This window comes from Phasianus colchicus, chromosome 8, assembly GCF_987193195.1.
Source record: "Phasianus colchicus chromosome 8, bPhaCol1.hap1.1, whole genome shotgun sequence".
Lineage (NCBI taxonomy): Eukaryota > Metazoa > Chordata > Aves > Galliformes > Phasianidae > Phasianus > Phasianus colchicus.
In genome coordinates this window covers 21,365,430-21,392,710 of record NC_143443.1, presented here as the reverse complement: position 1 = coordinate 21,392,710, position 27,281 = coordinate 21,365,430, and the positions used below count along the sequence as shown (strand labels likewise).

The 27,281-nt window shown below is 35.8% G+C and overlaps 1 protein-coding gene and 1 long non-coding RNA gene across 9 annotated transcripts in view; one reads left to right on the top strand and one right to left on the bottom strand.

Moving 5' to 3' along the window:
* Nucleotides 1–405: 405 nt before the first annotated feature.
* The window catches only part of CPEB3 (cytoplasmic polyadenylation element binding protein 3), an 85,775-nt gene continuing 58,899 nt past the window's right edge, over nucleotides 406–27,281 (bottom strand). For all 8 annotated transcript variants that reach the window (XM_090145260.1, XM_031597722.2, XM_090145262.1 and 5 more), the window contains exons 7-10: nucleotides 10,280–10,398; nucleotides 8,877–8,991; nucleotides 6,441–6,622; nucleotides 406–3,584 (exon numbers count right to left, since the gene is read on the bottom strand). In XM_090145260.1, coding sequence (XP_090001386.1) covers nucleotides 3,357–3,584; nucleotides 6,441–6,622; nucleotides 8,877–8,991; nucleotides 10,280–10,398 — 644 coding nt within the window. In that variant the 3' untranslated portion in view covers nucleotides 406–3,356. The remainder of the gene's footprint in view (nucleotides 3,585–6,440; nucleotides 6,623–8,876; nucleotides 8,992–10,279; nucleotides 10,399–27,281) is intronic.
* Nucleotides 11,593–22,395, top strand: LOC149917068 (uncharacterized). The gene is made up of 3 exons (XR_016468815.1): nucleotides 11,593–12,624; nucleotides 13,665–13,767; nucleotides 16,493–22,395. It is a non-coding gene; the product is annotated as an uncharacterized LOC149917068 (long non-coding RNA).

Below are 27,281 nucleotides of genomic sequence, written 5' to 3'. Positions count from 1 at the left end.
TCAAAAATAACTGAAAATGAAAAAAATAAACTTTTAAAGAATTAGCATCATAAAATTAATTTATTCCAAGTAAAAATACAAAATAATATTAATGACATTGACCAGATATGAAAGTCTCTCCCAGAAACAACTATATTAATGGTTGAGAAAGCACTCCTTAAAGAAAATACGAAATAAAAATGAAAAATATGTAAATATGTTTAATTTTTTTCTTAGCAAAAAATCTTTCTAAAAATAACAATGAAAATTTGTCTCAGTACAAAGGCTACATTACTATTGAAAAAATACCAGCATGAAGAAAAGGTACATATTTGACAGTAGAAAAATGATTTTAGTGAATCACAATGTCTAAAGTCTGCAATGAAAATAAATCTGCAATAAAGATTTATGCCTTTTTTCTTTTCATTTTTCTTTTTTTTTTTTATACAAACAGTACAAACAGTATTGCACATAACAACAAATAGTCGAGGTTAGGTTAGCCTTCAAAAAATCAACTAGTTCAAGTCTCACATCAGAAAAGGCCACAATAGGACCTGTTGTACCCAGGGGCTTCTTAGTCAAGTTGCAGTTCAGAACTCCGTATTTTAAAAAATAACTTTTTTTTTTGAAGGACCCTCTTTTAATAATAACATATTAACAACTCAGGGGCACATTCATTTACAAAACAAAAGGGAGCATGTTATAATTTAATAAACTAAAAAAAGTTCTCTTTAAAAAAATACAAACAGAAGAACTCTCACAATTCTGGTCAGTCGTGCATAATCACACTTGATTATAAATATACAAATTAAGGGAAAATATTTTTTCCATCTTCTATTCACAACTTTCAGCACCAAATGGAGTTTGTTTACAGCTGTTTTTCACGATAATTTTGTTTTTAGTTTTAACCCAACGTTACGCTGTATTGTACATCTTCCAGCTTCTCTCTTTCTCTCACTCTTTCTCTCTTTCTCTCTCTCTCACACTCTCCGGGGGTATGTTTGTACATGAAAGAGGGGTATTTCTTCAAAAGGGTTTACTTCGTTCACATAATTAGGTAGATTTCTGTAGGTTAGCTATGATCTTTAATATTACAGTTATAAAGCTCTAACTTCTTCATTTTCAAAAAAACTCAAATAAGCATGAAAAAAATAAAGTTACCCATCTGTTAAATCATTTTTCTTGCAGAATTAAATTAATATATATTTTTCTGAATAAACTTACTTAGAAAATATCATTTTCTTTCCTATATTTCAAAATTGAGGTATTGCAAAAGATCATGTCAGTCAGAAAGCATGCCTTTTTCTTTAAAAAAAATCATCAGCCAACTGTTGAAAACTGTCTAGATACAAAAAGTAGTGCATAACAAAATGTCTTGTACAGATGAAAAAAAAACAGAAAAGACACCTGGGCTGGGAAAAGCAATATCACAAAAATGCCCAGAAGTAACCTCAAAAGGGATAATTATAATTAGCATTTTAAACCAGTAAAAAACTATTTTTTCTTTTTTTTTTCTTCAAAAACAGAAAAGTTCCTTTCAAAGCCAATACTTGCAACTAAACACTGGGAAAAACAGCTTACTAAATTAGACACAAACGAGGACATCACGACAAACAAAACCCAGAACATTTAAATCTACTATGCGGTGTCATATCCAGTCAGATTGTCCCCAGAACTGCAAAAACAAAGGAAAAAAAAGAAAAAAAATAGTGTACACATTCTCACAATCATTAGTATACCAAGTGTGTTTATATTTATATGCTATCTGCAGCCCCATAGTTCATGCTAAAAAAATGTCCACTGTGTTAGCAGGTCTTAATTGTGTTCAAGCTTCACAGGATACATCCAGGGATTAGAGAGATAACGCCACATCCACAGAGCAGACATCTCATGTTACTTTTATATGCAGACATTTCTTTAGCACCACTTCTTTTTCTAACTTTCTTAAATGTGCCTAGTTCATTAGGTTGACAGACTATCTAATTGGTAGTGTATGTATGCTAGTATGAGCTCTTTGGTTTTCTGGACAAAGTCTGCAACTACATAACTGGTGCAAGCATTAGGAGAGAGATTGTAACTAAGAGCTCATTTCTGTTTATGTACCTGTTATGAACTGTCAAGAGTGTGTTAATGTCGGATACAGAGGCTTTAACAGTTAAGTTTGATCACAGTACTAGACATAATCACCTTACTATATAAAATAAATTGCACGATATATAACAGAGCACCGCAAAGTACTTCATCTACCATCCACAAATTTGTTTTATGAATATCCTACAGCTAGTTTTTATATTTGTTGTAGTATAGGTCATTCTGTAATGGGCTGATCCTAATTTCAGAAGCATTACATTTACTGAGGCATGCCTTCCTCCAGTCAGTAATCCATTTTTTTCTTTTTCTTTGTTACTCAATATTTTGTCACCTAAGTAGACTCGTAATTTGTGCATTGTGGGCAGGTTTTATATTAGACATATATAAAATTTATTGCATGCAGCAACCTGATTAAGTAAACATGCAGTCAAAAAATATTGACCTTCCTTGGAAGCTTTTCTGTATGCTATACTGATCTCCTTTCAGCAGCCATCACTATTTTAATCACATATTCATTTTTTAATTGATACCCTAGCCTGAATAGAGTATTATGGTATTAGTAATACCATTTTAATAGCAGCAAAAGCTATTGCAGCATACATTTACATAACACTAAAAGACTAACAAAAAAAAAAAAAAAAAAAGAAAGAAAAACCCTCAGCAAAACAAAAGAAAAAAAAAAGTCTGATCCAGCTTATGAGGTATCATCCTTACAAGTCAAAAATGGAGAGCAACTAAAGGCTTATTTTCTTTAAGGGTTATTACTATGCTAAATGACCCAAACTAACGATTGCTGAATATCTGTTTAAGTTTTTGCTACATCTGCCACCTACTTGTGAATATTACCTTTGGTAAGTCATCTGCTAGGGGCAAGTCTAAATTTCTGAAAATAAGTGCATGCTCCAGTTTAAAAATAAAAATAACTATAATTATAATAAAAAAATCTTCATCACATACACATCAACCCAGTGAAGGCTGATGAGAATGGCAGTCTACATAATGTCACTAGTGACAAGTCTTGTGTAGGAAATTAAGGTACCAAGCAGATGTTTGTGTGAATCAAAGTGCAAAATCAGTACAGTTACACTCTGCCGGTTTGTATTATACTGGACACTGAGTTCAGTAATGTGACTGTAAATAATAATAATAGTAATAAAAAGACCCATATCTTCATTAAAGTCGAGGACGAATGCACAAATTTCCAGAACACTAAGCCCTGAGGCAGCGCTCTCTTTTTCCCTCGATTTTATCTACTCCAGTACTTGTTGCTGGGGGAGGCCTGGGGTTCAGCTCCAGCGGAACGGCACGTGGCGGGGTCGGTCACCTCCCTCCTTTACCAGTGGTTTGTGGAACTCTCGCCCAGCACGAGAGTGTATGCTTGCCCAGCAGTATTCACAGTAATACTGCAAACAGGTAACATTGGCACAAAAGAACGGAGCAAATTTTCCACCACAGCGAGTGCCTTGGCATTCGTCACACATCTGATCATCCAGCACATATGGCTTCACTTCCACCTGCATCGAGAGACAGAAATAACTGTAAGTAGATTACACAGTTTTCCTAAGTATGAATAGAAGGAACAATATTTCAGTTCTTTTGACTCTGTTGAAGGTTTCCAACTGATGCTGGATTAACCCAAAGGGCTCGGCAGTTAGATTTTTCATACTAACCAGATTACTTGTCAGAAAATCTCAAGGATTGTACTTAGATAGACTGTACTTAGATAGCTATTCAACATTTCTTAGAACAGTATTAAGATCAAAGTATGGCAAAAATAGTGCACTGAGGATTTTGCAGCTAGGAAGCTTCCAGCCGTGTGAATACCGTTAGTTGCTACGAGGCAGAGCAAGCGGCACATATGAAGGAAACTGACTGATAAAAACAAACTTGTATTTCTAAACTTCAGAGTTGAGAGTCTGATGAGCTTCAGAGGAGTTTTTTTTTTTTTTGGTGTTGGTTGCTTTTTGTGAACTGCAAAAATGCAGAACCAAACTAACAGATGAAGAAATGATTCATGTTAAACAAAATTAAATGCACTAGTGTTAAACACTCTGCCTTATGCTTGCAAAAATCACTGTCTAACTTTTGTATTTAGCTCTAGAAACATGGTAAGATTTCAAAGTTGTTGTAACTGCGGCCTTGCAATCAATTACAAATAGGCTGGAGCAGTGGACTTTTGTCCTAGTCTCAGTTGTAAACATCCGAGGACAGGGATGTTGTTGTTGTCTTGTAAAGCACCTGTGCCAACCACAGCAGCATTTGGTGTATGACCACGCACTGCCATAATGCTGCTACAGGAGCTGACAGCATGCGAGTTCTCTCCTGTTTCTGTTCCTCTGAATCATGGCATTTAAATTTAAATAACATTTCAATTGACTGTTTATTTCTTCTGGAGTAATCAGTAGTTTGTGCACGTGTAATTCTTATGTCTCTGTGATGCTATTGATAAAGCGTTTAAGTTTAGTTAGCTACATTTAAAAAAAGACTTAGAAAAAGATGAGATATGCATACTTAGTAAATAATTTTGCTGTAACAAAGTGTTTTACTGCATAGGAAATTTGACCACAGTAACTACTCTTAAATGATTACAATATTAGACACAGAACAAAGCAGTAAGTTGAAAAACAAGGAACTTGCACAGAAATACTTATGGTGAATTTTACTTCAATTTATCAACAAATGCTACTCATTTGAAGTAAAGCTTATACGGCAAGTGATATTTATGGCTTGTGCTACTGATAGAACAGGGTTTTTTTTTGTTTTTGTTTTTTTTTTTTAATTACACTGTGCTGCTTGTATGACACTGAAGATGCCTGCATATCAGAAACCGTGCTATTGTCTCAAATGAAATTGGAAGAAAGAAAAAAGGACCAATGTCCAGCATATCTCTAGATCTCCACCTACTCACATTTCCAAAATGTGAATTGTGAAGGTCTGAAATAGACTCTCTCACTTCTTTCTTATTTCCATTGCTAGTGGAATAGTTTTAAGAACGGGCACTGTACAATTCAGAGTTTTTAGTCTACTGGGGATAAAAATTTGAGGACAGAATTAAATGAATTACTGCTTCTTTAAACTCAAGGATAAATCTACACTAAAAACAAATAAAAGATAATGAAGCAAGTTTAATTCTCCATCAACCATCTGGAATGAGTACTGGTTGTTGAAAACTACTACCAACTAGCATTATTTGTGGATGTATCTTAAAGCTTAGGAAGAAAACAGGTTTTCAAGCACAAGTAATACATAAACCTCAAAAGATTTAACCCTCCTAAATTCATTTCATTAGACTCCCAGTAGAAATTGTAACAATTCAGTGAACAAAAAAGACTAAGGAACAGCCTCATCTTAGATAAAATCACAACATGCACTAGCATCACAAAACTGGTTTGAGGAGATGTAACTATGACTTCATCTAATCTGACAACAACAAAAAAATAGTCCAGATTTTTAAAGAGAAACTAAAACCAGTTTGGAGTGTGCTCTGCAGGTGTGCTTTTAACTACAGACTGCATATAACGGACATGCTCAGGACACATCAAGCTGATTCTTAATAAACAATTCATAATAATTAGGTAGAAAAACAGCCATCCCTATTGTTATACATACCAGCACTGCACGTTACGTGTTCTTTTGAATAATTTTAAAGGCTAAGTCCTCAAAAGCCTGGGTGCTGTTTGTACATGTAATCAAGAGATGAAAATAAAAAGTCTGAAGATATAAGATCTGGAAATTAAGTAATTTTTTCATTTAATGTCTTCAACTCAGAATTTAGTAAAGACATTAATTTCATCCTCTACTTGGAAAACCCTTAGAACTCATAGACTGAGAAAAAAAATAAAAGGCAGCAAACACCTCGTTTTTTTCCCCTCCCATTTACTCATCAAGCATTTTTTGGCATCTCTTTTTGGTTAAATAATACTCAATATTTTGAGGTCGTCATTATCTATTAGTCCTACAACAATACCTGCATTTGGGGAATTTTAAGGCTAGACATACATTGTGGAGAGAAAAAGTAACTACAGAACTGCCATAAATGATACAAGTAGCCAGAAGCCACATGGACAGCCAGAAATAAAATCTCTGGATGCATAAGAAGCAAACATCTAAAGCTCAAAAGAAGGTGGGTTAATTCTACTGTGCTTGACCTTTAGAATTCAAAACAAAAAAGCTGAGACTAAACTGAGTTTACCATCAACTATTTTCTGGTTTCAGTGTTAAAATTGTTACTTGAGATTTTTAAAGTCTACTTTTTCCACTATAGTCTAAATAATTAAAAATTATACACCAAAGAACAGTTTTCTACACAGTATTAGTGTAAGGATGTTTTTAGTCTCTTAGTAACGATCATTTCATACCATTTTACTTACCCGTTTATCAATGTCATTGTGTTGGAGCTGGACAAAGCGAGCACTGATAGCAGCAATATAGCTCTGCTGATTAGAGAAAGCCACTCTGCCAGCACCTTTTGGGTACTTCAACTCTGGGTCTGTATCAATGCCAGCATAGCAGACACCTCCGTATAAACGGTCCATAATCATTGCCAATTCAACTGCAAGAAGGCAATTTAAAAATATAGATTCAACATAAATAACAGTTTTGTTTGATTTGCTGGATTAAAAAGTAGTGGTATTTGTATGCCTTAGTATGCCTGTGTCCAAAGTCTAAAATTGCAAACCTACACGTTGGTTTTAAACAGCTTGAAACAACTCTATATAACTTACAGTAAAATATAAAGAAAAAGACTAAAAATGAAACTTGCTGTGATTGAATTGTAGAAAGAACGCACCCTGTGAGAGTAGGAATCAGATCAACTTTTCTAGAATTTATCATATTGCAAATTGAAACTGTGATGTTTGAGATTAAGTACTCAGGGTTTATCCCAACACCAGCAAGGATTGCTAACACTAGTTTAAATATAAGGTCACTTCAATATACTCCTTCATTTAGAATCTGCTCTTTTAGCCTACACGTCTGAAAAGACATTAAGGAAGTATTTCATGTATGAAACAAAATTTGGTGAAACACCAGAAGTTATATTTAACACATGCCAACATTTAGGATGAATTTTAATTTGTTATATTTCTAGACTATTAACTTGATTTGGGGTCTTTTAAAATGGTTTGCTGTTTTTCCTGACATAAACAACTCAAAAGAAAGTTATAAACATCACTCAGAAGACAGCGTGAGTGAATGGCTAAGGAAACATACAGAAAGAAGGGGAAGATAAAGAGCTGAAGGAAATGGAGAAGAGGCATGTAAAGTGTGTGAAGACATGTGGTTGCTGAGCCATTCTCTCTCTATAAGCTGATAGTGAAACAAATTTGATGGATGAAGGACAAACCCTCAAAGCAAGGTATTGGGACCTGCCAAGTCAATGATTTATTTTTTTTTAATTCCAACATGTGAAAACTCTTTGGTAGCAAGCTAAAATTTAGAAATCTGAGATGAAGGGAAAAGGTTATTATATTTAAACCATTGAAATTCTCACAAAACTTGTCACCTACGTGTAGAATATAGCCAATTATTAAACTGAATGTGTTTAATTATTTAAACATGCATTTGTATAAACAAGTGTCACATTGTCAAAAGACCAAATGCTAATTTGTCCATTTGCAACAAGCAAACAAATGTCCAACCCATTTCACCAAACTATATCAAATTCATACTCCAAACAGTAAGGGGAAACTACCTCCAGGACATACAGACCAAAATATTCTTTTGCTTTCCTGCGATTTGTAACCATTATTTAGGTAATGATCTCAGAAAGTAACTGTCTGGAATAAACAAGAGCTTTTAAAAGCATTTTAAATAATTTCAGCAAGTTATTCTTGCCGACAGGCAAAGAATATACATGATTCCAGGAGGAGGAAACCACGCAGTGTTCAGATATCTTACATAAAGTGTCTGAATGAGACCTTGAAAGTTGCAAACGAGAGCTGGAAACTCACTGTCTGCTTTGGAGAACGTAACTACCCGTTTTCAAATGTAACGCATTAACAATCTATGAAAGGCCAAATGACATACAGTTTTGTGAAATGCTATCATTAGAAGTGAGGTGGTGTTTAATTGTTATCAGTTACATAATTATCCTCTCTTACAATTATGCCTTATTTTAAGATGGTGAGGAAAATGGAAGCTGCCAGAAACCTGGGCTAGGAGAAATCTTTCTGAGAGCAATCAATGACTGAGGATCTTGCATACAGCTTCCCAGAAGAATTATGGATAAGAGTGGGCTTGGAAGAAAGAGAAAGCAAGGAGTTACAGTTGCAGGGGGCTAGGAGTGGGTCTGGAAAGTAGCCTTCAGTACAGAATGGGGCTACAAGAGAAACGGACAGGGAGAAATCTTCTGAACACAAGCTGAGGCCTTATCCATAGCTCCACAGGAAAGTTAGAGTTTGGGATCAGAAAGGGAGAAATTAAAGAGTTGGAAAGGAGCTTGGAGAAGTTTGTATTCTAGTCAAAGGGCAGGGAAACTCATCTGCATCTCAGCAAGCAAATCAGGGTTAAGATGGTGGATATATACAGAAAATCAGCCAGTTTCTGTATATCATGCAAATTTGAGGAAAACTGTTTCTATTTATTATCCAAATCAGCAATCTATCTAGAAGATAAAAAATTCAGGTTTTGTATTTTGTAGACAAAAAGAAATTAACTGACTTAGAAAGTGAGCTGTGATCTTGAGAAAATACAGGATATATTTTCTGCTGTTTCTTTTACACATGCTGTACATCTTTTCTACCTTTAATGTTTTCTGCTTAATCTGAAAACTCTGTTACATGCCCAGCATTTTTCCTTTAACTCACCAGCTCGGAGGGGCCGTGGAACTCCTCCAACAAAAATAGTTTTTCTTGGGTCCAAAGGCTGAGACCCATCCATCACAAAGTCACTGTCACTTAGGTTCCAAGGTCGAATTTGCACCTGTAAAGGGAATTAGAGATTATTGTTAGTAGAAGAAGTTGACAACTCAAAATAAAGAAAGAGTTACTAAATCATACTCTAATTAACAATATAATTCAGTAAAAGCTGTGAATCAGTGGTGTGAGCACCAAAACACCAAGAACATAGCTTATCTAAGTGTTTGAGAGGAGGTGGACAATTAATTTATCACCTCTAGAGGCCAGGCTTGAGTTAAATTTTTCATCCTAGCAAACTCACTACCTCATTAGTTCCCTGCCCCCCAACTGCCATTTATAACAAGCAATCTGTGAAAGGACTTCCAGAACATTTTATCACCTGTACATAATTACCAATGGAGTTTGGACTTCACAGTGAAGGAACCACACATTTTTAAGCACTGATAAATGGAAAGAGAGAAATTTCTGTGCTTGAAATACAAAAAGAGTTTATTTTGAAAGTGCAGTTGCCCACTTCTGTTAACCAGCTGAGCAGAAATCTTCAAACTATGTAGAGAGAAAATGCTCTCAAGTCATTTGGATATAAAGCTGTTCGTATCTGCTTGTCAATGTTAGTACATGCACACACTGACTGTGCTGTAATATTAGATTGTTCATTTATCTGTGTAAGCTTTTTAATAGCATTTTAAGAAGGCAACATATTTTTTTTTATCTAATTATATTTATTTGTAGTTTCTATTTAATCTGTATGTGTCCATAGCCATGAAAAAGACTAGCTTTGAAGGGTATTAGAAATGTTAACAATAGAAACAAGATACCATATGTTCTACCCTAGCTTTCTGCATTACTTCTGTTACCCTTCAGTTTATATATGATAAATTGGACATACCTAAGTTATAAATGTCTGGGTAATTGCATTCAGGACAAATAATGATTAAGAAAAATAATGGATTACAGGGGATATTTGAAATTACCTGGTATTTAATGGAGGAAAAGAAGAGAAGATAGTTAAATTTTTCATTTCATTGCATAAAGCTTTCTTTCAAATAATGTGGAGTGAAAAATGCTGAATCTAATTGTTTTATAACTAACTTTGTAAAAGGATGCATATTCCTTTGAGACACCAGAAGTACCAAATATAAAAGTTAATTGAATGTGACATTTATCAGAAAGAAGCAAATGTTAAAACTGTGTTACACTGATACAGAAAGTCAATTCAATGTAACATCAAGGGCAGCAGCAGGAAATGGACAAGTCAATTAACAGTAAGTAGTTATTTATTTATTTAGCTGAAAAGAGTAACAGCAAATGGGTTAGCAGCCAGCATAGGTGTCATGGCATAAGCTACTTACTGGTTTATCCTTGATTGTGGGACTTGATACACACAGGTAAAGTTTCCCATCTTCTTCCAGACAGGCGTCTATCAGAGCTTGTACAGAGCTTTCTTCCTGGAACAACAGGAAGGCATAACCTTGGAAAGGATAAAAGTGGAAAAGAACAGGTTAATTTATAAAACACTTTTTTTTTTAAATAAAGAAAGCAACCCACCAAACGAATAAAATATAAGAATTACACGTAACTCAAAGTTCTTAGTTTATTTTCATAAATTTAAATTCACCTAATATATCAGACTCTCATGCAGTATCGATTTCAGAATGGAAAAGAGAATGCTTTCAGGATATGACAATGTCTGTTTCTTTATTTAATGATTTGAGAGAGAATACAGGCTGGTAACTAAGGGGTTCTTATCCTTATTATCCAGCCAATGGATACGTGCTGGTGTCAGTGCTTATGATCTCACAGTGGAAGTATAGAATTCCTGGTTATTATAGACAAAGAATAAATATTAGAAAAAAGGGTCGAAAAAGCATAAACAGATATATAGCCAGTTCAGGACAGAGATGTTAACACCATAAAAATATAAATTATGGTTATACTACACGTTTGCTTTGTAAGTACAAATTATTTCGAAGCAAAATACCTGGACTGTGTACTGTCAGATGAGATTTTACATCACTTACCTGGAACAAATTTCTACATCTTTTTGTAAGCATTTTAAAATTCTGAAGTCTGAAGTTATGAAATACTGAGAACATTCAAAAACACAGTCATTCCAAAGGAAGGTTATCACCCAAGGAGAGATCAGTGCTTTACCTTACAAATCACAAACATGCTGTTAATAAGACACTGTGACACACTGAAGTCAAAAGTTAACTTCAGCAGAGTACATCAAGAAATGAGACAAACTTCACAAAGTACAAAGTAAATCTTTAAATAGCTGCTCATTTAAACTCTGCAAGGGTTTAAGTGTTTCTATGTGCACTACTTAATCAGGAAAAAAAAAAAAGAAAAAAAATGCTTACCTGAAAACAAGCCAGAGTGAAAAAGAATGACATTTGTTGCATTTTATGATGAGTCAAAAGACTTGCTGTTATTTATATTTGAATACAAGAATTCAAAAGGAAGAAGAAAGTCCAACAAAAATGGCTCCCAAGTGATTCCAAATTTTAGGACTTAAAATTAGACGGTGAAACTAAGTGTGCATGGCATTCAGTGCTCTTCTGAATGCAGCTATCAATAAAGCTTTCATCAGTTTTAAAGATTTGACCCAAGCAATCTTGTTGTGCCACCTCAGAAGCGAACCAACACAGCACATGCTATAGGGAGCAGAGCCATTTAAAGATCGGCCGCTAGGCTGAACACAGCTGCCACACTGAAAAGGGCTTTCTATCATGCGTGCTCTTTTGCTCCATAATCAGCACAAATTGTTTTTGTCACTGAATGTGAACATGTTGGCTTTGACCTTTCTGATTTGGCAGCTGCATGTCTTACAGGCTACCTCTTTTCAAAAAATCTGCAGCAATTAGAAGCAGCTGGAGTTTAAGGAAGGACTGCAAGACTTCATCTGCTTAAGACTCAACTAAGCAGCCACCCAATGGTACTCCGCATTTACATTATGACAACTTTTGGTATAGCTTTACACAGCTTGTTTGCTATTAAAATAGTTGTAACTTACCCTAAAACTTTGCTGTTTTGAGTGAATATTATTTGGTATGTCTGTTTAAATATATACTGCACAACTCTGATTTATTAGAAAAGAAAAATGAATAAGACACTGCAAAAGCATTTTCCTCTGTGGAGTATTATCTGCCAAATCACCTCTTTCCCTGTCATCTCCAGTTCTGCCTGACTTCTATGACTGGCTATTTTCAGAGGCATCAAAAAAAGTGTTAGCAACAAAACTTCATCTATTTCAGACTTTTATAATCTTAAACCAGCAAAATTTCTGAAGTTTCTTTAGCATGAAGTCAAAATCAAAATCGGTAAATGTGTTTTTTGGTTTAATCACTTAGCAAAAATGCGGAAAACAGCTTGTAATGCTTCTTTCTCCTAGGGAACTTTTCCAAGGTTTTCTGGGTCATAGTAAAAAGTTACACCAGTAGTAGATGGAATTGACATTTTTTTGGATACACTGAATCGCATGATCATAAAAATCTCAAGCTAGATAAAGTTAGCCTAATTTTGGCTGCTTGATTACAAGGGTAATAAAAATTAGTACAAATTCTGTTTTCTAACCTGAGGCCAACAGCAGCTGTGAACTTTAGTAAGCTAACAACTCATGTTTCTGGACTTCTGTGACTGGAACACATTGGCCTGCCTGCTAAGGAGTCCCTGTAGGCTCTCTGAAGTCAGTCAGGTAAGGAGATTACAGCAGCAACGTTTTGTTAATCTAGAGAAGCAAGCAGGCTGGACTGGCAAAGTACATATGCAGAGTGTTCAGCATTACTTAAGAATTTGGTGACTGCACGTCTGTTCCTGTTATTTAAGGACTTTGCATACTCAGGATTAACAGAGATTACAGAGAAATTAAAAGTAACTAATAAGGGCAAGAAAGACACCTGCCAAAATTGGAAGTATTTTTTCTTATTTTCAAGAAACGTGTAATGATTGCTAATACTGATGACTGAGCCTCCACAGTGCCTCTGCCTACATCTGCTTGTTCATACAGGCGTGCGTGTGCCTCCCTGGACAAAGGGAACATTTGAAGTGAACTTTGTGGCAGAAGATGCAATTTGAGTTCAGATTGCATTATAAAAACAATGAAAGTGGAAAAATACACGTGCTAAAACTGACATTGCAAAAAAGAAATTACTTCACACTTGATAGAATTTAATGGGGTTTTCCTAATAGGAAGAAAACAGCATTTTCAGTAACTTCATTCATCATTTAAAGAAGAGAGCAATCTAAACTGTAACTTATTCTTAGTTTTTATTAATTATCTTTTCCTGTCAGCTGTGTTTAACTGCAAAGTTTGGCTATAACTTTATAAAACTCAAAACATCTACTTCAGATATTGTATTCTGTTTTTCTGAATATTTTTATCCCTATTTCTACTTCAATGAGAAATGAGCCTCATCCCCCCAAAAACTCTGCTTCTTGGCCAGTTAACTTCTAACATTTAGAATTAGCAATTCTAATGACTTCAAGGTTTAAAGGAAACTTATTCTACAAAGACAGTGGGTGAGATAGAATTAATAAGAACATTAGTTTCCAAAACAAAAATATATTAATCCAAAAACATGAATTATTTAGCAAATGCTGAAAGCTTCTTCAGATGCCTCAGCATCATGTGCTTCAGCACATTCCTCTGTGCATCAGTTTTCTTAAAACACAGTAGGGTTTGGTTTTTTTGTTTCACTACGGTTGTCTGAACAGTCTTTTTACTTCATGGTACAGGAATGTTTTAGAAAGGTGCTAACAGAGTAGCTGTGGAGATGTCTCACTCGTGCTCTAGAGGGGACTGAATCCCGTCAGAAGTTTTTCTCAGAGATTTCAACTAGTGAGTTCATTTCATCTCTTCATATTAACACAAGCTTACCACTTTATGCTCAATTTCTATCTACAAGAAATAATTCGTAAATGTTTTAACTTCTTGTACTTAAGAACGGCAGTATATCAGTTGCATAAACCATGAGCTCCATTTTCCAATACAAAGCTGGCAAGATTAACTTATTTCTGGCTACTAGAATCATAGCTACTTGGCAAATAAAGAAAATCATATATAATGAAGAGCTCTATACAAGATCAAAGAGTATTTGAATATGTATCTTTGGCAGAGGTCTGCATTTAATCGATTCATTTTCCTCTGTACCTGAGATCAAGTACCTGATTGCCCAAACTCAGCCCACTTGAAAAAATCAGGTATTTATATTCAAAGGGGCTCATGTTCTCAGTTTTATAACATGATTTTGGACAGTGAGGAGAGACCAATAGGGGAATATAAAGAGGAGGACTCTCTCTTTGCATACGGTATAGCAAATCAGAACAGTCTTTGCATATTCACATGTATTTATCTCATATGCACAATGAAAAAAACACTTGAAAAAAGTTGAACTACTTCTGAGGCACATTTTCTTTCATTCTATCTTTTGAAAGTTTAGGCAGCGTCTTTTCTGATGTTTTATAGAATCCAACATGACAATAAAAATCTATCATTCACCTATGATCTCTTACATATTTCAATATGTAATATTAATAAGGAAAAAATAATATGGACTTAAACTTGCAAAGAAAATTAATATTCTAATTTAATATCTGTGCCTTCATTTTTATATGGTTGAGATGGCTGCCTCAAAAAGTAGCTTAAATGGATATAATTTTTTCATGGAAGATAAATAGCATTTTTTCATTTTTCTTTCTGGATTTAAAAAAAAAGTATTTGAATTGCATTGCAGTTGCATGTACTACAGCTTTTGAATAGATTTGTTTTAAAAGCCCACAGTAAAGGAATATTTAGAATCAGTACAAACTAACTTCCAAATCAGTTAAGGTGATGACAGAGAGTCATTGCTCAAAGTCACCACTAGTAATCTTGCTAGAGGATGCTTTGACCATGAATAAAACACATTGCTAAATCCAAAGATGAAAGGACTATTAAAAATGAAACTCATTTTTGAAAAATAAAAAGCCAGGGTGTTAAAAAAAAACCCACAGATTTTCTTTTAAACGTTGCAGTGACATGACTGGATTTTCAGGACGACATCAAAGGCTTTAAATACTTAAGAAACCTTAAAATAGAAATGACTGTAATCTCACTTAGCTACTGCAGAAGAGTGAAATTATGTATTAGTCAGGGCCGCAGAGATTTCTTTTAGGCAGTCTAATTTTAAATAGAAGTGTATGACGCTGTCAGCTGATTCTTTTTTCTAAAAAAGCTTAAGGTAAGAAATGTGAACATTTTAGCATGTTACAGCCAGACTCCTATTTGGTTTATGGTGTTGGTTTTCCCCACGAGTACTAGATTGAGTCTGAGTAATCTGGTAAATAAATTCTCCACGTGCCACATTAAAATCACAGTTTGGAGTACTTTTTGTTTGCTTTTAATTAAAGGTATGTTCTCCATATCCTCAGTTCCACAGCTGTGAAAAAAACTGAACCCTGAATCTGTATAGTAATTAAATGAAGGTTACATAGCTAAATGGAAGACAAGATGTGTATCAAGCAGATCATATGGGAGGGTTTAATGAGAACAGATTCTGGATCAGTAACCTCTGTGAAATGAACTGCATGTCTTCATAATCCCAGTTTTACTATCAAATAGGCCATATCACTGAGGTTACCGACAGAGTGAAAGGTAAACATTTTACCTTCACTGCTAGTGATCTTAACATACCCCACATAGAAAAATAGTTATTTCCTACACTGTCATAAGTATTATGGAAAAGTTTTTGCCCACATCTTCTCCACATCTTCAGTGTAAATGAAAAAAAAAAACACCAAAAACAAAAACAAAGAAAAAAAACCTCACAGCACATCCATTTGCTCCATGAGGACCAGGGAAAGGGGCCCTAGTGTTTCCTCTTCACTGCTTAATGGAGAGAACAGCATTTCAATATTGATGCAGTGAGTAACACAGGTAGTGATTTCCTTTCACCTCTAAAACATGTCAAGAAGCAGAAGGGATTTGCTGGTCATTGCTACCTACAGTTTCTTTACAGTTTATGGGAAAACATTAATATCCAGATCCATCTCAATTTTTCCTGTAGTAAAGACACTTAAAGACACTTCTCCCCACATTTTCTGAAGAAACTTTGAAATGCACGCCCTCCTTTAAAAAAAAAAAACAACAATAAACTCATGGCAAATATTCTGAAAGGGAATTGAAGCCCCTCCTTTTATGTGGCATTTTACTTCCACACTGTGTAAAACATTGCAAGAGCAAATTTGTATGCTTGTCTCCTCTTTCAAAGGTCACCACCATTTTAAAACTTCAGACTTATGAAAGCATAGCAGCTCTAAATCAGAATCAAAGGGTATAAAAAAAGGCTATATCATACAAGTCACTTTATTATAGTTATGATAGTAGTCACATGAATTAATTATATGACAAAGACTAAATTTTTGATGAGGCAAGAGCTATCTCTGTGAAGTTTACTGGGTCAGCAGCATGAATAGCAGGCATTTGCATGCATCAACACACAGAAAAGCACAACTAAATTCAGAAGTGAATTTGTCAATTTCAGGTTGCAGTATTAAACCACTGCTGCTCTTTTTCATCTCCACAGAGCTCAGGTCTGCTGCTGCTGCTCTGAGCAGATGGCTGAAAATAAACCAGTCTTCAAATCTATGGGAAAGCCCAGTTATCCTTGTTTGTCAATAAGCCAATTTCAGATTCTACTCTGCAATATTAATATAGAAAAACTCTAGATAAATAATGTCAGTAGTCTGCTTGATTTCACCTTCTATTCCTTAGCTCAGCAGAAGGTAAAATAAATTCATGGCATACAGTTTTCATGGCAGAAGACAGAGACCCAAACAACCAGACTGCTTTTTAGCTGAAGCCAGTTATTTTTAGTTAAAAATTTTTGATATTGGATCTTACAACTTAGTACCTTTTAAATTATGTTTTTTTAAGTTTTATTTTTAAAGAAGAAAGGAAACTTTCTACAGCTATGGTGCACAAAACACTCACAAATGATATAGAGCTTCTCTCAAAGATCTTCAAACAAAAAGCACCTGCCGTCATTTACGTAGACCAAGAAGCCAGCAAGACATTCTCCCATGCGTGTGATTCCAACAGTCCTATGTGCAGACACACAGCTTGCACTTCACCATGACTTTGTAACCCTCTCTGTAGAATAACTGAAATTGCAAAACCCTTTTTAAGACGGAGTGCAGATGCTGGACTTGATAGTTCTGAGGTGGGGGAAACCAGGAAAGACAATTGTTCAGACAGGCTATGTTCTCCATCCTTTACCTCAAGGAATCCACCCTAAGACCAATACCTTTCACTGCAGTAGGAATGTTCTTAGGAAGCCAAAATCTTAGAGAAGACCTTCTGTTGTCTTACAGGGTCGCTCCACTCTACTGACTCTAATCCAGCCAGAACAGCTTGTCATCATTCATCCAAAAGGAAAAAACATCTTTACTGTTTAAGATTTTTCCTAACAAGTTTCTTGCAATTAAAACCACTGATCATCCATATCTGAAAACCATCCCTTCTGCTTCGTTTTTTTCTGCACATATACAGAACTGGCACCATCATTTATCCATGAGGATGAACTAGGTAAAAAAAAATCCTAGTACTGTGCTGAAGCATTTGATAGTTTAAGGGCTGCATGTGGAATTTACTGCTAGAATTTTTCCCCAATCTGCTATCCAGATGGTTTCTGCTGCGATATCTGCAAATAGTTTGAAAACACCAAAGCTACAGATCAAGGGAGTGGTATAAATGGACAACGTAAAGGACACTGTGTATGCACAGCACATCAAGCAGTCAGAGCAGAAAAAAAAAAAAAGACATGACAGTTTACATTCAGAGGACATTTTAGATCATTTTAAAGTCCATGTCTCTCCAGTTTAAAGTACTTCAACTTAATTAGCATTATTTGAACATACCATGCAGGTTAATTCAGCACTTCACCAAAAAACTACTAAGAGAAAAATTTTATTGTTTCCTTTTGGACAGAACAGTGTAAAGAATTGAGCAGTTTCAGCTTAGAGTAAGAAAGATCTCTTCCTTGCAGCATTCAGAACATCTTTTATGTATCAGCATTTTAAGGCATTTTAACCAATCTAATCTTACACATTTTGTGAAATAATTTTGTAGTAAGTGGTTTTGGAAGGTTCTTTTTGTTTCATTTTTACAGCTTAACTAAAATAAAGATAATTTAAAAACATCAAATTTGCAATTACTTGGTATTTTAGTTCTTTCCAAAGAAGATGTGCTGTCAGCAGTTTCCCTTAACAAAAAGGTTTCCATTGCTGGCAACATTGCTTCAGCACTAGGTTTAATCACAAGAAGTCATTATGTCAATTTCTGTGAGTTGCAGGTTAATAATAACTGGTTTGAATGTTCACTCTCATGTGTTTTTAAGCTCTGGTTGCTCAAGTCTCTCATCTGTGTTGGCTGTATAGAAGAGACATGCCTTGAAGGCCTCAATGACAGAAAGCTTTTCCAAAACTCATCTAAGTCATTTTGGTTGAACAAATTTCTCTCTCCAATTTTCATTTCTACTTAGCATGCAGTTTTCAGGGAGATCAGAATGGTACATTTTACAAGAAATATCATGGGATTTACCAAATCCTCTAAACCACGATGATTTTCACTTATTAAATGAAAACTGCGCAGCCTCCACTGTGATGTAACAGAGCAGTGATTATACTGAGATAGTGTTATCCACAGACATCATAGATCCCCAGACTGGGGCGATTTTGCTGCCAAACACAGCAGTGGGACATGTGAGAGAACGGCTCTCTGCTGCTCCTAGCTTTTGAAACCAGAGCAAAGCAGATCCTCTCCTGAATACCATCTTCCAACACGTGGTGAATTCCTATTTCCAACCTTAACCTCTGATTCAGGAGAATAAAAATAGGGTTCATTCCCTTTGAAAAATTGTTGGTGCGTGTTTTCAGATGATACAGCACTGATCTGTAATTACTGTATACTTACTGTAGGGGTAGGATGGTGGGCATCACTACGGTGATTCTAGGAACAGGATACTATAAATTGTTGCTTACAGGAATTTCTAAGGCAGCACAGATTTGTAACTCATGAAATGATCACAACTTACCAAGGGGCGCAGGAAGAGTAATAATTACTTTTGGATTACTGCTTCCAGAAAAAGTGAACCTACTGCAGGGCTGGTCCTCACCAATGATCCCCTTCAACTTTTCTCAACAATTTGAAAGAATTTGATGGTTCCTATATTATTAGCAACAGATGCTGCACAAGCTATTAGCAAAGCACAAGCTAGTATTATCGAGACCTCAATCTCACTATTTGAAAAAACTGATTGTATCCTGGAGCCCATAACACAGATTAACCCATATGTTCCCGTTTATAAAACAACAGAAAAGGCAAAAAAAAAAAAAAAAAAAAGAATTTAGATTTTATGGGAGAAAAACACTTTATGGAAAAAAAAAAAGCAGACTAGTAAATCAGTAAAATCGATGTGGTTTTAGACACAGTTTACGAGAATCAGACAAATGTTTAGCTGCTTTCATTTACAAAAGCAGGCTGCTTCTTTCTTAGAATTAACTGACACAAAAGCCCTTTTTCTATACTTCAGTATGTTCACATAGCAAGTAATACTTTCAACTTCTTTGTTCTGTTATTGCTGCCTTAAATCTTTTTAGTGCCTTAATCATTGAAGACTTTCAAGTACTGGCTAGAAAACCCTCCGAAACTCCACATTTAATGTCCTTTAGTGATCTAAAATTTTGTTGGATCCAAAATCTATTTTTGACAAGTATGTATGTTCTAAAGTAGGATCAATGGTTATTTCTGGGAGACTTCAATTAAGAAGGGCTTTACTGACCTTTGCTTTAGATAAAAATAAAGATTGTGTGTCAATGTCAAATGTCTCTCCTCCCTCATTACATCATGAATGTGCTGGGAAAGGTTGAGAACTGGTGTTGTGCACACGCTCTGACACGCAGTTGACACAACAGTAACATTTGCACAAGAAAGTATTTAGAAAAATAGCAACGTAATGCATAAAGTTTCACAAATGTGCATGCTTTCTGATTTGAAAACTATGCAAAGTAAGAAAGAGAAATGCTACCTTTTGTGCTATTTCAGGAGAGAACAGATGTTTGACAGTATACAAACTTCAGACTGACTTCGTATTGGAAGTTTTTATGCTAAACTCTTTGCTAACATGACTTAAAGGTGAGCGACCTTTCATTATAAGTGTGTATGAAAGAATAAGCTTATTCCACACTCTTTCTGGTATTTTCCGTAACCTGTTTTCTACAATTCATAGAGGTGACATAGAAAGTGATTACAATTGCATTCTGAATATTTAGAATGGACACTTCAGTACTGTCCTCTGTGAGCAGCATGAATCTAGAGAAGCTGCACAATGTAACTAAATTACCCTGATGTATCTTTTCTATGAGTTTGAAGGAGAAAATACGCTGCAAGTAGCACTTTTTTTCTTTAATATTATTGGGCCTTTTGCATTTGTTTAAAAATGTAACATGAAAAATGTAGTGTTTAGGGTGACTAAGGAAAAAAAAAACAATCTCAATTATGCCATTTCCCCTCAGGGGAATTTCAGACTCCTTCACTCTCTCCTGCATGTTTCTTTCCAAGTTATCTTTTCCATACTGAGATATTTTGTACATTGGTTTCCTGGTAGAATCCATCCTGGTGGTTTTAGGTTGCAGAACAGAGTTATTTGACTACTATTGCAACCAGAACCTGCCACAGACCAATCAAAAATGAAGAAATCCACGAATTTGGCTAGATACTGTGACCAGGCAGTCATTCAGATAGAATCACTAGCATTTTCTTTCCTAGTTGGACCGTGAAGTCCCTCTTGAAGGGAACTCATTTTTCAGTCTGCTTAGGAATCTTTTAGCCATTATCCAATGCAAAATTTCAGTATAGCTATATAAAATTACTTAGTATAACTTAATTTTAGCTAAATATCCATTTAAATTTAAAATATGTGATCTGTAAGAAAATTCACAATCAGAACTCATATTTTCTTCCCCATACCAACACTGTGTAGTCACTACAAATAGTGAAAATGCATGCCAGCCCTCCTGAATGAGCCACGTGATGTGTAAGCTGCTCAGCAACTCAGTCTGATTTAAATAGTGTAATATACTTGGATGCTTTATTACTATACCATATATCACAGTAACATCTATCATCCACAAAAATGACAAAGATGCATGCTCCTAAGGGCGTACAACTCAGTGCTCTTATTTAGGAAATGGTGCAGTCAGTCATCAAGCTCCATGTGCTTGTTTCACAAAACACAAAGCTTTCTCCTGAAGAGGATCTGCATCTCCTCTCCACCCTTGCCCTGTCCCTGAACTGGAAAAGTAATGATACATCTTCAACTATTAAGAAGGTAAGTAGAGCACCTCCTTTCTCTTTAATATCATCTTTACGGACATTAAGATTTAAAGCCCATGACCACAAGTATGGCTCTATTAACATTAGCTGCCTGATATATTCAAAAATTGAAGTCAGTTACCTCTATACCACCAGAAAAGAGAGCACCCAGATGTACCCATGAAAAGTCTAAAGGTACAGAAGATACTAAGCTGAATTAGGCTGCAATTCTAAAAGAAATAGCATTTGTTGTTGAGGCAAAAGCTGGTTGTTGTATGAAAGCTGGTAGAGACTAATCTTGCAAAGCCACCTCAGAATGCGATTTGCCCTGCCTAGGTTTGATTGCACAAAAATAACTGTATTTTGCTTCATCAGATTCTTGTTTACTCTCAGAAACAGCGAATGGCACTGCTCTAGGGACAGACATTCTCTTACATGAAGCAGCTTCTTGAACGCTCTTTGAGACTGCTGTGCCAGTTATCAGACAGATATTTTACAATCATTATTTCTTCACCACCAAGACTCATCAAGCACTGGATAGGAAGTAGCATGAAGATCTTTAAAAAGGAAGGCTTAAACAAAATTAATTGAAAATCTAGAAGCAACTTCTACACTAAAAACAATCTTAAATAGCAAATTAGTATGTGCTGCATGTTGCTACCACACACGTTGTGAATTGCATTGCTTTGGGATCATGCTTTCCTGCTGTTGGAAGGCACAGGGCCTCCAAATTATGTACACAGCCTGAGAGATCAGTTGTTAAAGGACTGATCTTATGTGCTTCTGTGTGGGAACATACACAAAGTTTTAAAAAGAGCTTTCATTGCTACTTGCCATATAATGTGTTTTTGGATAAGGAACTTAAGTTCCCATTCTAGAAAATGTTATAATCTCCAGCTTCAGCTTGTAAGATATGAAAACTGGCCAGGCACTCTATGCTGTACTTCAGTAGTATGATATTAGATCATCTAGACCAAACTAACTGAAAAAAATAAAAAATAAAAAAATCACAGAATGATGGGTTGGAAACCATCCACAGTTCCAACCCCCTGCTGCTGGCTGGGTGCCACCCACCAGATCAGGGCCTGGAGCACCGATCCAACCCAGCCATGAGCACCTCCAGGGATGGGCATCCACAGCATCTCTGAAATACTGAAACTATACAACATAGCACTGTACTCAGACAAACCATTTCTGAATCTAGCTGATGAAGTTAGAATTATGGCACCATACTTTATCCTTGTAACTATTCATTGCTGCTGCTCTTGTGGAAACTACCATCTCTACTGCACTGGCAGAGGAATTAACTACACAAAGGGATCTTGGTCACACAACAAAGGTCAGACAACTGCCAATGACAGCGTTCCCAACTAGTTTACCTTGGAGACCATCAGAAATGCTCAAACAAGTCTGCCGCACCAGTGGTTTTAAACAAAAGCAATCATTTCCCAGTGATGCTTTACGCAACTTCCTATATAGTATTCTTTTCTTCCTGAGATCTTGCTCATCTCTGTGTGCCCTGTAAGCAGTAAGTACAATGTGTCTATTTGTAACCAAATAAATAACTGAAAAACAGGGAAAATACAAGAGGATCAAACTGTTGTACCACACGTCTTAATCAACCATGTCAATGCATTCCTCCATTCCAAATGCATCCTGTCTTCAAGTTCTGTCCCACCTCATTTTCTTGCTCTACAACATCTTTCCTCTTACAAGGAAAGAAACAGAAAAAAAATCAGTAATTCTTTTCCTTGTAAAATGTTATATATGTTTCAGTGAGCGCTAGAAAAATCGTAGTATCAAAGAAAAATAAATCAGTAAAAGCTTTTTTTTTTTTCCCTAAAGGAGTTGTTTTAAAGCTAGCAACGTATTGAAAAAACTAAAAGGAGAATGTTTTTGAAACAGTTGACACCATCTGTTTAATAAAAGAAGTAGGAAAAAAATTGACTGTAGTTAGCATAAACATTGCTTAACTCAGCAGACCAGTAAGTAAATCAGAAAGCCTTCATATTTTAATCAAGTACAAATTGAATTACCTGGATTTTGCCAGAAGTGAAATAAACTGTCATGGAAATGTGTAACTACATTTGATAACTTACTTATGTGCATATTTAATTATTTCTCAACATCTCATAGGTACTCAGAAAATACTTAATCACAAGCCACATTCAGTTCCCAAAATTCTGTGGTGAAAGCCAAGTAAACACATTACAACTGGGCATCTGCTTCCCGAGACCAACACATGGCATTTATACGTTTTGCCAGTTCTGTTACTAACGCATCCAAACAGATGCCAAAGGAAATAATCCAAAGACTTTTCAGACAGCGGTAATGAATTGGCCTTATTCAGAAGTAAGGCATTAAATTCACCTCATGGATGACACCAACATAAAAACACGGTGCTAAGCTTTACAATACATAGGAGAGGTAAAAAGAAACGTTGAGGCAATAATGCAGATGCTCACAACTAGAAATAGCAGCCTCTTATCCACATTGTCAGCTGTTATCAACTTCTCTTGCCCAAGTGCAATAATCTGTGCTTTCAGTGACAAAACAGCTGGGTACCACCAGCATTCTCTAGGCAATCTGAATGCCAAACTCATTGGTGTTTCCTGTAAGGGCTGTTTTGATCTTCCAGATAATTTTGGTTTTGTTGTGGTAATAACCAAAATTTAACCACTGATCCAGCCAGATCTCTTTCTCAAACACATGCTCAGTGTTATCATGTCAGGTAAGATTCAGTATATGTAACAAAGACCTAAAATACCTGCAAAACAGGAAAACCTGCATGGCATAGTACACAGCACGCCCTAGTAGTACAATACAGGCACATCCTTGTTGATCTGTAGTCCTCCCACGTCCAAAATCAGATTGCAATAAGGCTTGTGTAACTCACTGTGCTGGAGACTGCAGTTCAGTGTATGTCACACAAAACTGGTCTACGTTCACCAGGCCCAGCACTTAATTGATGTGTTTAAGCAAAGACAGTGGCTGTACTGGGCCAGTAGCATCACCATTCTCAGGATGCCAAAATCCAGGAAAACATTCTTTGTTCAAGCTCAGCACTGTGGCAATGTTTCTGAACCTCAGCCCTGAAAGCAGCTTATGTGACACTGCACCTAAGCTAATCAACCACATCAGCTAATAAATTAGCTAATATGGCTTGCAGTCTGACTTACCCACCAAACTAACCAGATAAAGCACCAGATAAAGGGAGGAGGGGAAAAAAGTCATTAGACTGTAGTTTTATTTTAATCTTTCAGATTTCATGCCTGATCAGCTTGGTCATGGCTAATAGCTCCTGCAGCCTTTTGTTCCTAGTCCTAAGGATATCAAGACAGTCCTCCTAATATAAAGCAACTATATGGAATTCATCTACTGCATCAGTGTTGCACCCATTTCACAAATTCATTCTATTATGAATAAGGCACAGCATTTTTCTTGAACAATTAATATAGATGTGGAAAGTCTACATCAGTATGCTCAGAACTGTAAGGGATGACATCACCTGCATGTAGAAGGTAGTAATCCCCGATGAAACTGCCCCAATGTGAAACTCAGCCGACTATGCTGACCCAATGGTATGATTCTATCTGCTTCAAGCCTGTAACTGAATGCTTATCAAAGCAAACAAAAAAGCAACTTTCATTCTAAGTCTAGGCATAGTCATTTGACCTGACCTACAGAAATAAAGGGGTAATAAAAAAGCCTATCCATCAAAAGGCCACTAAAGTCCATCTGGAGGCGACTGCCTCTTTTCAGAAAGAGCAGGGTTCAGTATTACTGCTAGTCAGGCACGGACAAGTAGGTGGGAGAAGCCTCAGAGATCAGTTTTATTAACGTGTGAACAAAGATTAGCCTCCACATCATCCCACCGCATTCCCACAGTCCAGACATCGTCTGTCTTTTTTTTATTATTATTATTTTTATTTTGGACAGATTTTCCATCTGAAATAATCATACTGAAATTGTCAGAAATTCTACAGGTTAATAATGTGACATGGAAGGAAAGAGGTTGGAAAAAAAGGGAGAAAACATCTGAAATCATGACTATTTGACAGCTGGATGTCACTGAATGTTGTGCAAAAGCATAACTTCAAGCATCTCTTTCCATTTCATTGAATTTTTTTTTAAATAAGTGCCAGATAATAAATGAGAACAGCCTAAACTAAAACAAGTTTAAACAAATAAATACTGTGTTTTAATTCTAAAGGAGCCTCTATGGAAAAACAGAAATAGAGGCATTTTATTGCAGTGCTTCTTTCAATGATTCCATAATAACCTCGCAAGAGGAGATTCTTTATCTTTAAAAGAGATGCAGAAGATTTGAAAAAAATACAACGTGTGTTCAAACTTGGCTTCTGACTCCTGGTGTTTTATGCAGATGCCACCAATACAGAAGCACAGTAAGTCATGTACATTCCACCAACCGAGCTTAGCACAACTCTTGAGAGAATCTCAAAGACAGGAATGCAGGATGCATAATGCTGCAGTCCTGATTGATAACTAAGAAGTTAGTTATAAATAAATCTGGAACAGTTGGGATTGACTGTTGTTTAGCACTTTCAGACAGACATTCAGGGCAACTGGCAGGGGCTTTGAAAGCCGTTTCCTATATTAGAATCATGACAAAAATAGAAGCGAGCCTGCATTCCCTTGTCTTCTGCTAAAATAGATCTTACTCAAAAACATTTTCACAGGTTTGTTGAGGCATAACTAGTCCAGTGTCAGATACAGAACAAACTCAACAATAATTGGAAGTCCCATGTTGATCTGCCTTAAATAGTTACTGAATTAATGAGAACTAAAACTATAGCAGAAGGACCAAGAGATATTAGGGACAAGGAGAAACTTGTTTTATTAGTGTTCTTTAAACTTTTCAGTGAAAGTGCAAAAAAAAAAAAGCGTATTTTACTAACTGTTCTTAAGAACATGTGCTTTATTTATGTATTTATTAATTCAGAAACAGATGCTGCATAAAAACTCCTGACAGCAAGGCTGAGTTGTGAGAATGGGACAGGAAAGACAGAGCATGGATGTTTTGTTGTTCTGTCTTAAAGCAAGCACCCCAAATGCTGTTTACAGAACAAGCATTTGTCACAGAGCTATCTTCTCCCCAGCACTCAAGATTCCACAGAATCAGAAATATGTTCATTACTTGTCTGTTACAGTCAAAATGTATCTATGGAAATGTTGCAAGATTAGCTAGTTCAGTGACTGAGTAGTCCGCTCTTCTGCCAAAATAATCAGTGGCCTTAATGAGCAATTACGAACTTTGAGATCCAGTGAGAGTAGAAAATCCTAATGTATAGATCAGAAATTTTGTCCTAATTTTACTCTGCAGTTTTAGATCATGCATGAACTCCCAAACTATACACAAGAGGCAAGTGTGACTGAGCATAGATTATATGGTATTAAAAAAAAAAATCACAGAAGAATATACAGTACAGAGCAATTGAGTTTAACCAAGCAACTCTCCCAGCCAGTTTTTCCATAAACCCTAAATAAGTCGGCATAGTATTTTGCTGATGGGTGTGAAACAGCCCCACCTGCTTAACTCTAAGCCACTCTGAAACAAATCAGTTCTGGCCTAGAAGCTCTGTGATCATGGTGCCTGACACCTGCCCAAGCTGAAGACTCAATCTCTTAGCAGAATTCATTGCTGTAGCTCAGCAGCAGCAAACTCTGCTGCAAACCTTTTGGATCTCTGAGCAGGATCACAGCTTCCTGGGTCAGCACACACACAAAGTAAGCTCATGCATCTTTGCAAAATACTGTGCATGCAGTTTACCAATGACTTCTGGCCATGAAAAATCATATTCTATTATTCTTATGATTTCAACAATAAACAAACCACAACAGAATTAAGAAAAGGAAATTGCAAAACTTTTCTTCTAAACTAAGCCTAGCATAAATTAAACACTGAATTAAGGACTCCGTGCTTGCTGAAATACAACAAGGCTACATTTCATTCACTGAATCATTCTTTTTTTCCATCGTCG